Source organism: Manis javanica, chromosome 15, assembly GCF_040802235.1.
Source record: "Manis javanica isolate MJ-LG chromosome 15, MJ_LKY, whole genome shotgun sequence".
Classification (NCBI taxonomy): Eukaryota; Metazoa; Chordata; class Mammalia; order Pholidota; family Manidae; genus Manis; species Manis javanica.
Window position 1 is genome coordinate 68,638,336 of NC_133170.1, and position 14,005 is coordinate 68,652,340.

The 14,005-nt window shown below is 38.5% G+C and overlaps 1 protein-coding gene and 1 non-coding gene across 3 annotated transcripts; both read left to right on the forward strand.

The window, feature by feature from the left end:
• The first annotated feature begins 13 nt into the window (after positions 1 to 13).
• FAM216A (family with sequence similarity 216 member A) lies at positions 14 to 13,522 on the forward strand. 2 transcript variants are annotated; one of them, XM_037014065.2, is made up of 8 exons: positions 14 to 594; positions 1,141 to 1,332; positions 2,062 to 2,102; positions 9,782 to 9,903; positions 11,022 to 11,151; positions 11,234 to 11,414; positions 11,973 to 12,055; positions 13,160 to 13,522. In XM_037014065.2, exons 2-8 carry the CDS (start codon positions 1,277 to 1,279, stop codon positions 13,276 to 13,278), a joined length of 732 nt encoding a protein of 243 aa, XP_036869960.2. In that variant the 5' UTR covers positions 14 to 594; positions 1,141 to 1,276; the 3' UTR covers positions 13,279 to 13,522. The 2 variants fall into 2 exon arrangements, with proteins under 2 accessions (XP_036869960.2, XP_017521454.3); XM_017665965.3 differs by lacking the exon at positions 1,141 to 1,332.
• LOC118971708 (U1 spliceosomal RNA) lies at positions 1,568 to 1,731 on the forward strand. The gene has a single exon (XR_005060298.2). It is a non-coding gene; the product is annotated as a U1 spliceosomal RNA (small nuclear RNA).
• Positions 13,523 to 14,005: the final 483 nt, after the last annotated feature.

A 14,005-nucleotide genomic window follows, 5' to 3' on the forward strand; every position in this document is an offset into this window, starting at 1 on the left:
TACGCAAAACTAGTTGGCGGAAATGGCCGTTGGGAGGCTAGCGAAGCCTGGTTGCCTTGGTGATAACTCAGCATCCGGCGCCGGCGGCTCTGGTCCTTGGTTTGAGTACTGACGTTTGGCCTGTGTGGTGACACTCAAGATCTGCAGATTTGCGGAGGGTCCGGCATACTGAAGTGGAAGGCATCTCTTGTTTTTAGAGGAGTGTGTTTCCTTCTCGTGACTCATTCCGTCCACACAAAGATGTAAACGTGCAAGCTCACAGTCAGCTAAAGAACTCCGGCCCCTCCCCCAATTTACTCCGGGATCGTAGACCCGCTCTCCCCGCTCTCTCGAAGCTATTCGGGCAGTGTCCAGAGCGCATCGGAGGGGGCTATAATCCGGCATCAGCCTCCTCTCCCCCAATAACGTCGGGCCTGACGTACGCGTGCCGACGGGGGTAGGGGTCGCGGGAAAGGGGAAGCTTCTACAGCACGCAGTTCGCGGTCCGGGCACCCGAGAGGCGATGCCCGGCCGGAGTCCAGTGTCCAACTGGTTGGAGCGCAGCTCTTCCGCAGAGCTTCCCCCAGTGGCCAGGCCTGAGGGTGGCGGCGGCAGGTGAGGCTGCGGGGCCCTGAGGGGTTAGGGAGGATGGCGATCGGCACCGGGTTGTGATCCCCCTTGTAAAGGACGGGGTGGGAGCTGGCTGTTTCAATGGAGGGGTCCTCAGTGCACTGAGGTGCGAGAGGGTAAGATCCTTTGTTGTGGCCGGGATGGGGAATATGGAAGCCGACCTCACTGTTTAGAGGAAAAGCTTCTAAGGGGAGGTTAAGGAGGAGGGTTGTTGGTGCAAAGACGAAACGCGTTAACTGCGACAGTCGCCTGGTGGTTCTTTCTGCCCCGAGGGGGCGCTGCGAAACCTGCTGGAAATTTTGCTCTCTGCTCCCAAAAAAGGGAGGAAGGAGAACAGAGGGAACAGAGGATTATCTGAGGGCTTCCAAGTCAGTAAATCAGTTCCCTCGGTGTGACATTAGCCAACTTTATGTCAAGGGAATTCTTAATCACCAAGGACACAGAATATTATGAATATTAGAGGCACCTTGATCTTGACATTTTCTTCATACAGAAGTTCTTCTCTTCTTAACTCCATTTCATTTTGGGCAGGTTTTTACCATCATTTTCTGAATGCTGAAGACAATTAGTTGCTGAAGTCACTGCTGGAGGCAGTACCTCCTCATCCCTTCCACCAGTTATTCCCTAAAAGTGAGAGCTGCAAGGCTCTGCAATTCAGCCCACCGGCATGGCTCCTGCTGCACCCATGACCATCTTTAAAAATATATATATATATATGTTTATGTATGTATATCTGGTAGATTGAAAACGTCTAAGGATGGGGTCTTAGATTTCTTTTCTGTTTATTACTGTGCTTTGGATCCTGATCCTAGTGAGGCTTAACTTGGAAAAGAAAAAAACTTGTACAAAATTAGAGACATTACAGACCAACTTATTAGTTCCATTATACCTTAATTATATATGTTAAAGAACAAAATAGTCTTTTTCATGCCCAAATAACTTTATTAAAAATAGAGCAATATTTACTTGGCAGGGGAGATACCTTGATCATAAAGGTGGTTCTCACAGGGCAAGGCTCATCCATTGCACTCTGGATGTGCTGACCCCTGCGATTTCCCCAAATGTGGGAAACTCGACTGCATAATTTGTGGTAGTAGGAGACTGCATCCACACTTTCCCCTGTAAAAAGGAAAAAAAAATAGAGCAAGAAAGCATTATGGATAGCACAGAAGCCCAAACTACTGAGCTCAATGTAGAGATTAGATTTGGAGGCTATAAAAGACCAAATCGGGCTTAGAGGTAATACTTTCTAATATGGTGAAAATGCCACATAACTCCTTTGAAAAAGTCTGGAGCTTAGGACATAACCAGGCTTAGAGGAGGAAATTTGCAAGACATTCTGTCTGATGGAAACATAAATAAAAATTTGTAATACTGCCCTTTTTTCATTTAAACTACTTTCTTTAATGCTTACAAAGCTGTCAACTGTTACATCTCTTTTTTTTTTAACAGGTCAGCTGGACATTCTTATTACCAGAATTCCAAAGATACTGGTGAGTAGAGCATATAAAGCTGATAATACCTATAAATAACATGGTTCAAAGAAACCAATTCTGCTATAGCTACTCACACAATGGAATTTTGAAAATAGGCTTTATAAGCATCCTTCATGAACTTAGTCTTTAAAATTTTCAAAGGACAATTCAGCAGGTTCTTTTTCTCCTATTAAGATATCTCACATCAAGCATTTTAAGAAGAATACTTCAAAATAGCAATGAATTAGAAAAGAACTGTGTTTATCACTGATACTGAAAAAGAACAGAGCACAGCCTGGGGTTTATACACAGATTGAAGGAAAAAATTCTAAAGTGAACAACTTCAAAGAATACAAAATATTTCTTATTGCTGCTATTTTCCTCTTACTTGAAATAAAGGATAGAAGTGCTTGAGTTTAAAGAGTAAAACAGGTTCCCCAAAGGCCTCTCACTAATATTTTTGGAGGGGAGCAGTTTCAATTCAATTATATATAAACCTGGACTCACTTTGCTTTTCCTTGGAAAATTTATAGTCCTTAGTTACCTAGGAAAAACATATACATACATCTATGTGTACATACATATATGTAAAAATACACACATATAAAATATGGTTATTTTCAAATGGAATTGCTGGATCATGTGGTAATTCTATGTTTTATATTTTGACTAACTGCCATACTGTTTGCACAGCAGCTGCACCATTTTACACTCCCAGCAGCAATGCAGGGGGTTGCAATTTCTCCACATCCTAGCTAATGTTTGTTTGCTGTTTTTTAATTTTTTTATTTTGTTATCAATAATCTACAATTACATGAAGAACATTATGTTTACTAGGCTCTCCCCTTCACCAAGTCCCCCCCACAACCCCCTTAACAGTCATTGTCCATCAGCGTAGTAAGATGTTGTAGAATCACTACTTGTCTTCTCTGTGTTGCACAGCCCTCCCCTTTCCCCACTCCCCACATTATATATGCTAATCATAATACCCCCTTTCTTCTTCCCGGCCCTTATCCCTCAATGCCCTCCCATTCTCCCCAGTCCCTTTCCCTTTGGTAACTGTTAGTTCATTCTTGGGTTCTGTGATTCTGCTGCTGTTTTGTTCCTTCAGTTTTCCTTTGTTCTTATACTCCACATATGAGTGAAATCATTTGGTATTTGTCTTTCTCCGCCTGGCTTATTTCACTGTGCATAATACCCTCTAGCTCCATCCATGTTGTTGCAAATGGTAGGATTTGTTTTCTTCTTATGGCTGAATAATATTCCATTGTGTATACGTACCACATCTTCTTTATCCATTCATTTACTGATGGACACTTAGGTTGCTTCCATTTCTTGGCTATTGTTAATAGTGCTGCGGTAAACATAGGGGTGCATATGTCTTTTTCAAACTGGGCTGCTGCATTCTTAGGGTAAATTCCTAGGAGTAGAATTCCTGGGTCAAATGGTATATCTATTTTGAGCATTTTGAGGAACCTCCATACTGCTTTCCACAATGGTTGAACTAATTTACATCCCCACCAGCAGTGTAGGAGGGTTTCCTTTTCTCCACAACCTCACCAACATTTGTTGTTGTCTTTTGGATGGTAGCCATCCTTACTGGTGTGAGGTGATATCTCATTGTGGTTTTAATTTGCATTTCTCTGATAATTAGCGATGTGGAGCATCTTTTTTCTTTTTTGGTATCATTAATCTGCAGTTACATGAAGGACATGTTTACTAGGCTTCCCCCTTCACCAAGTCCCCCCCACATACACCTTCACAGTCACTGTCCATCAGCGTACTAAGATGCTGTAGAATCACTACTTGTCTTCTCTATGTTGCACAGCCCTCCCTGTGCCCCCCACACACTATACATGCTAATTGTAGTACCCCCTTTCTTCTTCCTGGCCCTTATCCCTCAATACCCTCCCATTCTCCCCAGTCCCTTTCCCTTTGGTAACTGTTAGTCCATTCTTGGGTTCTGTGATTCTGCTGCTGTTTTGTTCCTTCAGTTTTCCTTTGTTCTTATACTCTGCATATGAGTGAAATCATTTGGTACTTGTCTTTCTCCGCCTGGCTTATTTCACTGAGCATAATACCCTCTAGCTCCATCCATGTCACTGCAAATGGTAGGATCTGTTTTTTTCTTATGGCTGAGTAATATTCTATTGTGTATATGTACCACATCTTCTTTATCCATTCATCTACTAATGGACATTTAGGTTGCATCCATATCTTGGCTATTGTAAATAGTGCAGCGATAAACATTGGGGTGCATCTGTCATTTTCAAACTGGAGTGCTGCATTCTTAGGGTAAATTCCTGGAAATGTAATTCCTGGGTCAAATGGTATTTCTATTTTGAGCATTTTGAGGAACCTCCATACTGCTTTCCACATGGTTGAACTAATTTGCATTCCCACCAGCAGTGTAGGAGGGTTCCACTTTCTCCACAACCTCACCAACATTTGTTGTTGTTTGTCTTTTCGATGATGGTGATCCTTACTGGTGTGAGGTGATATCTCATTGTGGTTTTAATTTGCATTTCTCTGATGACAGGCGATGTGGAGCATCTTTTCATGTGTCTGTTGGCCATCTGAATTTCTTCTTTAGCGAACTGTTCAGCTCCTCTGCCCATTTTTTAATTGGATTATTTGCTTTTTGTTTGTTGAGGTGTGTGAGCTCTTTATATATTTTGGATGTCAACCCTTTATTGGATCTGTCATTTATGAATATATTCCCCCATACTGTAGGATGCCTTTTTGTTCTATTGATGGTGTCCTTTGTTGTACAGAAGCTTTTCAGCTTGATATAGTCCCACTTGTTGATTTTTGCTTTTGTTTCCCTTGCCCGGGGAGATATGTTCATGAAGAAGTCACTCATGTTTATGTCCATGAGATTTTTGCCTATGTTTTTTTCTAAGAGTTTTATGGTTTCATGACTTACATTCAGGTCTTTGGTCCATTTTGAATTTACTTTTGTTTATGGGGTTAGACAGTGATCCAGTTTCATTTTCTTACATGTAGCTGTCAAGTTTTGCCAGCACCATCTGTTGAAGAGACTGTCATTTCCCCATTGTATGTCCATGGCTCCTTTATCGTATATTAATTGGCCATATATGTTTGGGTTAATGTTTGGAGTCTCTATTTTGTTCCACTGGTCTGTGGCTCTGTTCTTGTGCCAGTACCAAATTGTCTTGATTACTGTGGCTTTGTAGTAGAGCTTGAAGTTGGGGAGCAAGAGTGTCTTATAGTTTTCAGGGTATAGGTCTTTCACTTCTTTGGTTAGGTTTATTCCTAGGTATTTTATTCTTTTTGATGCAATTGTGAATGGAATGGTTTTCCTGATTTCTCTTTCTATTGGTTCATTGTTAGTGTATAGGAAAGCCATAGATTTCTGTGTGTTAATTTTGTATCCTGTAACTTTGCTGTATTCTGATATCAGTTCTAGTAGTTTTGGAGTGTAGCCTTTAGGGTTTTTTATGTACAGTATCATGTCATCTGCAAATAGTGACAGTTTAACTTCTTCTTTACCAATCTGGATTCCTTTGTATTTCTTTGTTTTGTCTAATTGCCATGACTAGGACCTCCTGTACTATGTTAAATAACAGTGGGGAGAGTGGGCATCTCTGTCTTGTTCCCGATCTCAGAGTAAAAGCTCTCAGCTTCTCACTGTTCAGTATGATGTTAGCTGTGGGTTTATCATATATGGCCTTTATTATGTTGAGGTACCTGCCCTCTATACCCATTTTGCTGAGAGTTTTTATCATGAATGGATGTTGAATTTTGTCAAATGCTTTTTCAGCATCTATGGAGAGATCATGTGGTTTTTGTCCTTCTTTTTGTTTATGTGGTGGATGATGTTGATGGATTTTCGAATGTTGTACCATCCTTGCATCCCTGGGATGAATCCCACTTGGTCGTGGTGTATGATCCTTTTGATATATTTTTGAATTTGGTTTGCTAATATTTTGTTGAGTATTTTTGCATCTATGTTCATCAGGGATATTGGTCTGTAATTTTCATTTTTGGTGGGGTCTTTGCCTGGTTTTGGTATTAGGGTGATGTTGGCTTCATAGAATGAGTTTGGGAGTATTCCCTCCTCTTCTATTTTTTGGAAAACTTTAAGGAGCATGGGTATTATGTCTTCTCTGTATGTCTGATAAAATTACGAGGTAAATCCATCTGGCCCGTGGGTTTTGTTCTTGGGTAGTTTTTTGATTACCACTTCAATTTCTTTGCTCGTAATTGGTTTGCTTAACTTTTGTGTTTCTTCCTTGGTCAGTCTAGGAAGGTTGTATTTTTCTAGGAAGTTGTCCATTTCTTCTAGGTTTTCCAGCTTGTTAGCATATAGGTTTTCATAGTAGTCTTTAATAATTCTTTGTATTTCTGTGCGGTCTGTCGTGATTTTTCCATTCTCGTTTCTGATTCTGTTGATGTGTGTTGATTCTCTTTTTCTCTTAATAAGTTTGGCTAGAGGCTTATCTATTTTGTTTTCTCAAAAAACCAGCTCTTGGTTTCATTGATTTTTTCTATTGTTTTATTCTTCTCAATTTTGTTTATTTCTTCTCTGATCTTTATTATGTCCCTCCTTCTGCTGAATTTAGGCCTCATTTATTCTTCTTTTTCCAGTTTTAATAATTGTGATGTTAAACTATTCATTTGGGATTGTTCGTCCTTCTCTTAAGTATGCCTGGATTGGTATATACTTTCCTCTTAAGGTTACTTTTGCTGTGTTCCACAGAAGTTGGGGCTTTGTGTTGTTATTGTCATTTGTTTCCATATATTCCTTGATCTCTATTTTAATTTGTTCATTTATCCGTTGGTTATTTAGGAGCATGTTGTTAAGCCTCCATGTGTTTGTGAGCCTTTTTGTTTTCTTTGTACAATTTATTTCTAGTTTTATACCTTTGTGGTCTGAAAAGTTGGTTGGTAGAATTTCAATCTTTTGGAATTTAATGAGGCTCTTTTTGTGGCCTAGTATGTGGTCTATTCTGGAGAATGTTCCATGTGCACTTGAGAAGAATGTGTATCCTGTTGCTTTTGGATGTAGAGTTCTATAGATGTCATCCCTTAGCTCTTGCATATTTCTCTGCAGGTCCATCAGTATGGTTATGACCTTTATTTTGAATTCTTTTTCAGGAAGATTGGTTAGGTCTATCTCCTTCTCAGGGGTTGACTCTCTGATTTTGGTCTGTATCAAATTCTTCTGCCTTTTCATGGTGATAGAGATAGTTTGCGGAGCTGGCGCGTGTGACGGCTGGGAGAATGTACCTTCTTGCTGGTTTGTGGCATTCCTCTCCTGGGAGAACATTGACCTCTAGTGGCTTGTGCTGGGCAGCTGCATGCAGAGGGGGCTTCTGATTCTTGCCCGGCCGCTGTGGAGTTTAGCTCTGCCCAGTTGCTGTGGGTGTGACCTGTCTCAGGCTGCTGCACCAGTATGGTGGAGCCGTGTTGTAGGGGAAATGGCCAGGAGGCTGTTTATCTCTGTGAGGGGCCTCTGAGCTGCTGCTGCCCAGGGGGTTAGGGTGCTCGAAGTTCCCCAGGATTCCCAGCTACTGGGCTAAGTGTCCTGGGATGCTTGCATTCAGCTGTGGGGTCACCGTCCCTTTAAGACTTTCAAAAAGCACTTGCTTTTCTTCGTCTCCGGTGCGCCGGCTGCGGGGACCCTCTCACAGGTCTTACTGTCCTGTTTCCCTAGTTTCCAGTACCCCGCGCATGCACTGTGTGTCTGCGCTCCGGTGCGGATGGCTAGGGCCGGCTATTTAGCAGTCCTGGGCTCCCTCTCCCTCAGTGCTCCGACTCCTCCCCTCCCGCTGGGAGCTGGGGGGGAGGGGCGCTCGTGTCCTGCCAGCCACCCCTTGTATCTTACCCCCTTCGTGAGGCGCTGGGTTCTCGCAGTAGCCTGGCTGTTGTCCTGTGTCTTCTGGTCTCTCTTTTAGGAAGAGTTGTATTTGTTGTATTTTCAAAAATATATATGGTTTGGGAGGAGATTTCCGCTGCTCTACTCATGCTGCCATCTTGGCTTCACCCTGTTTTGTTTTGTTTTTATAATAGTCAGCCTTATGGGTATGAAGTGATTATCTCATTGTGATTTTGATTTGCAATTCGATAATGATTGATGATAGTGAGCATCTTTTCATGCACCTGCCCGCCATTTGTTTACCTTCTTTGAAGATATCCAAAGTATATTTCAATCCACTTATCAATTTGGTTGTTTGTTGTTGAGTTTAACTATTATTTTTAAATGTTTAATTTTCTGTAAAGAAATGCTATCAAGACTTTGAGAAACTAAGTTTTAGTCCAGATTATAATATGCATTGCAGAAATACTGATTAGCAGGGGCACAAAGATATATTCTTAGATAATTAGCCCACATTGGTACTTTGAAAAAGGATTTAAAAAAAAATAAACTTTTAAATGTTGAATTGGTATTCATTTGATTATTACAAATTCTAAATTGTTTTAAGGATCATAACATAATTTCCAGATGATTTTGTATTTCTTGTAAAACTAGTTCTTCAGTAGGCAAATATAACTTATCTGCACTAACCATCCAGTTTGCCAAATCTTAAATAAATAAGTCAATTTAAAGATTAATATGTAAAATTGTAGTGGCCTTTGTTATCAATAATGTTGAAACAAAACTGTGTTTATTTAATTTGGTTTACTAAGTACAAAATTTTAACTTAAAGTTTGTTCTGTCAGCTTTATTCATAATAGCCAAAAGCTGGAAAAAACCCAAGTGTCCATCAACAGGTGAATGGATAATCAAATTTTTGTATATACATAATACATACAATGGAATACAACCCAACAATAAAACAAAATGAACTACTGTTGGAATGATCACATCAGTGGATGGATTTTAAAGTTAATTATGTTGCGTGAAAGAAGCCAGATGTAAACAGAATATATACTATTTCCACTTATATCAAACTTAAGAACATGCAAACTAATCTATAGTGATAGAAAGCCACTGGTGGTTGCCTGGAGAGAGGGGCCATGTGGAGAGGAGGGGAGTGTTACAAAGAGTCACTTACTAGTTAAGTTTTGCCAGATATTTTTTTTTCCCCAAACTGCTACTACCCTAAATTGTTGGTCTCAATATGTCTGAAACTGAAACCTCATTTCCATTCTTCTGGGAATATCTCAACTTTTATATTCATTAAAAGACTATTCTCTTAATAGACTCACATCAGTATTTCAAACAATGAAATAGCTGAAATTATGTAAAGATAAGTTTTAATAAATTTCTACAAAGCCCTTCATTTTAACCTGCCTCATTACAGGGATAAAAGTGTTATTCTATCTTGAGTCTAACACAGAATATAATTTTATAACTATTACTAACATCAAATGAATGATAAAATGTTATTGTAAATCTGTAAAGTACAAATCTTGCATGTATATATATTACTGCTTAGTATATAGTCTGACGCACAATAAACTGAAAAGGTAAATTCTTGTCATCAGTTTGCATCTCAGCTGAGTTCAAAATAATGTAGTCCATATAATATGTATAAAGAAAATATATCTTAGATATTTGTATGTTGTAAAACTAAATAGCATATAATACAGTCTCTTCAAATTTAACAATCTGACTTATATTAATACTCCAGGATAATCATTGAGAACATTTAAATACATATATCTTAATAATTAATTTGTTGAATTCATCTTTGCTCATGAAATTCACATAATGTCCTTGCCTACAGATAGAGTCAAAGATGGACACAAAGTGAACTCACATATAGCCAAGCTGCACGAGTTACGGAAAACTCCTCAAATTCAAACAATTCACACCCCTAAATCAATGACAGATGCATCCTTTCTAAAGGTATGTTAACTAAAATACCAACACAATATTTAAATACCAATATTCTTTGTATTCAGAGCTGAACCTGTATTGAAGATAAACTACTTAAAGGGTAAGGCATTGTGGAAGACAAAGTACAACCAGCATATTGTCTAGGAGTCTATAAATATATGCTGGGTAAACTCATGAATGAATGCATGGATTTTATCACTATAGATTACCTATCCCACAGGTTTTTTTTCAGGGCTTTAAAATACTTCAGATCTAATGTATCTTTACTCAGGAATCTTGGTGTCTCAAGCACAAAGATTCTTGAGGAAAGCTCTACTCTAGACATGGAAACCCATCCTCATAAAGATTTTGCCTCATGGACTACAAAAATATAAAGTAAAGAAATCGCATTTTATAACTATTGACTTGTATTACCTTAACCATCAAAGATCATCACTGCCAGAAGTATCCTTTCCAGAGCAATGAAGATTAAATTACTAAAGTTTGTGCAAACTGGTAAAATTTTCTGACCAACATATTTGAATTTTCTCTGGATTTATTACATTTAGTGCATTAAATCCTGTGTGTGTGTATACATGTGCATATATAGTGGTGTCTTGTGTTTTAGGTGAACATTAACTTCTAAAATCAGCAAGTACAGTGAAAATCTTAGTCAAAATTACTTTTTTTCGGAGAACAATATACCATCCCTTAGTCTGTCCCATGCAAACAGCTATCTTTCTGGTACTAGAAAAGGCTGTTTCTTTAGTTGAGATGAAGAATAACTAGGTTACTTTTAGGTACCGTATTCTACCTCAGAAATGATGTTTGGAAGCAAGATGCCAGTCACTGAGAGGCACATGGAAAGTTAAGACTTGCTGACAGACAGCAGATTCCTACTTTTCTTATTTCTCTAGGGCAGTGGTTCTCAAATCTCACTGGGCATCTGAATCACTGGAGTGAAAATGACAGTCACTTGTACTATTTAAATGGCCATTTCTTTCTCTTTTGGCCAAATTAAGAGTTGAAGTTTCATTAAGTGGCATGTACAGAGGGTACAACTCTCGTGAACATTCGTCCTTTCAGATAAGAAATATTGCCCACCTCTGTTCTACAATTCGGCATATAAATCTTGTTCTGTCTTTTAGCATTCAGACCTCACCGTAGGCCAGGAGCATTATCTGTGCAGCATTACTAAGATCTATAATGCGAACCATTTGAGGATGTTGATGAAGAGGCAGTACGTGTACATGATCCAGCACAGTTCACAGAAGACAGGCAGGTGCACCTCCAGTTATTCTCTCACTGGTTCTCACAAGAAAACGAGGGGGTCTTCTAACAGACGTGATTTATACGGCAGGTGTCCTTGCTCATCTTAGGAGCCGCCTCAGTTCTCGTTACACACAGAGGCAGCATTACCCCTGCACCACGTGGCGACACCAACTGGAGAGCGTGAACTCGGGGCCGACCATCACAGCTGCATCTGCACATGAAGTGGTCATACAACACTCCCTTCGGCGGCCAGGGAGGAGCAAAGAAGGGTCTGTTTCTTATTGTTTAAAAGAAGGAAAATGTACCCCAATTTTATTTGAAGGGTAGCTAAATGACATTAAACTGCATTCCCTACTATATTCACTTTGCTAAATTCAAAGTTGGGACAAAAAGCACAAAAGGATGCTGTCTTACAGTGTCTTTACTGAGCTGACTGGGGTATACCACTTCTTTCAAAACATATTTTGGGGAATTGTTAAAATTTCTTCATCAAGCCAGCGATATAGAAGTCTGCCCTATTCAATGATTCCCACTCAAATACAAAATACAAACACTTCTAAAAAGAGAAGCATATGGTTGCTCCTGCACAGAGGTAATGCTATAAACAAAAAGGTAAAGAGAAAAAGAGATTAAGAAGCATGATTATTCAACCAACACTACAATAGTTAACTTTAAATTTCAGGGTTAATATATCATAGGAGAATTCAAGGGCTGAGTGGGTCTCTTTGGTGATGCTGGCAGCTTAATAAAAATAATTTATATCGTGTTCCACATATATTAGGTAGCTGTTCACTTTGCTGGTTCCAATTAAGGTGCTTCTCTTACAGTTTCAAATTTGGATATGCATCAAAAACAAGATCTAAGTCACTGAAGATTTTCAGAAAACCAGGCAGACTGTTCATACAATCAGGTAAATATGCAACTTTTTAAATATGCATTTTTAAAGATCTTATACATAAAAAAATTAAACCAATAGTTTCATTTCTATTAAAGAAGACATTAAAAACTTTTAAGTGGTTTGCTTGTATTGCTCCAAAACATGAAATATAGTTTGTTTTCACCTAAGAACACACTCCTCAAAGGCATTAAGATTGAAAGTATTTCCAATTCTAAATATACAATATTGAGCCTAAAGACTTAACAGAGAATTTGTCAGAACTCAGAGCTATATATACTTTTTCAAGCCACAGCACTTCTTTTATGACATAGTGTCATTTTTGTTACCTAAGCCATTTCCTTTAATAGTCAACAAACCAGTAGAAGCAAGCCAACTGGTTGCTATTACCAAAATTTTGTGGAGCAACTCAGACAAATCCAGACTTGGAAAGAATCAGTAACAAGGATCCCTCTACCCCAAGTACAGAATACCACAAAATGAAAAAGGCAAGAGGAAGATCGAATGCTCAGAAGTATTTCTCAGAATTGATAAAATGGAAAGGACTACATGGAAGTTAAATGACTTTTTAGTTACTATCATGTGAGTAGGGAAGTGAGCAGGAAGAAGTTAGGTCATCTAAACCCATATTCCATGGCTATGTGACAGTGTCACTCAGCTCTGCTGTAAATACTATACTAAGCTTATGTGAGAAATGAGGGAAATGGCAGGGGAGAAGTTAAGTCTGGTTCCAAAAATAACAGCTGGAGGAAACCCCAAGTAGTGGAAAGTTCCTGTGCTCCCTAAGGAAAGAGATGAGAAGGAACTTAGGGAAAATGGAGAATGCTGAAACTGTAACTTCCCCCTAATCAAAAGACTGAGAAGCCAAGGGAAATAGGACTTAGTAACAGAATCTGTATAGATTCAGAATATAGTAATGAGTATCTTGTTTTAGAAAGTAAGAGATTTGGGGGAAGAGGGAGGTGATTAAGTTTTGAAAATTGCAGTCAATTTGCTTTTGCAAAAGGCTTAATAAGGTAGGTCATTTTGAAAGCTGTTCTTTATACAAATCTCAATTTTCAGAATGAAATTCAACTTTATTTCCAAGAGAGACATTCTATACTCTTATTTTTCATTCAGTTCCTGCAAATGATTCTGAATCACAGGTGAATGAAGAAAAAAAGGAAGAAGATTTACTAAATAAGTGTATGCAATTAATGTCAATCGAAGAACAGGGAGAACATGTGATGTTAACTTGACAATCTCGTGTATTAATGATGCGCCAAAGTTCAGGGAAGGACTGTGAATTGTGTCTTCTCACTGCATTTAGGACAGTATTGTTAGTCACCACCAAGTCATTGATTTTGGTTTGTTCATAAACTTCTACAGCAGTGTAATTGCTTTGATGTAGTTCATGTACCAGTGACATTTGTGTAATAAAATTTATGTGTAATATATGCTTGTATAGCTAGATAAAATTAAAATTTTTCTTGTCACTTAAAATTATTTTTCTTTAAATCTAACAAATACATTGTATAATTTTTCCTGTTTACAGTAAGTCCTAAAACAGCAACCTTAGAATATCCTACAAGTATTTTCTTGATTGGATTGAGAAAACTGAAATATCCTGATATATGTTACATATTAAAAGAGAACATTTGATAGGGATAACATACCGGCTTGCAAACAAGGTGCTTAATAAATATTTTTTCCTTGAACACAACTTAAAAATAGAAGTATCAATTTGCCCTATTTTATGAAAACTGCCATGTACAAACACTTAGACTTTCAAACTGTATTAAGCTGGGAGTAGTTGTACTCATGATGAGAGGATACTTTACATTATAAATTCACACTTCCCTTCTAAACATTGTTTTCAAGAAAATTTTGTTAAAACTAGAAAAATAGGAATGGGCAATTAAAGCAAGTTTGAAGAATCACCACTGATTCAGTATGTCAATATGGTATATTATTTAGAATAAAATC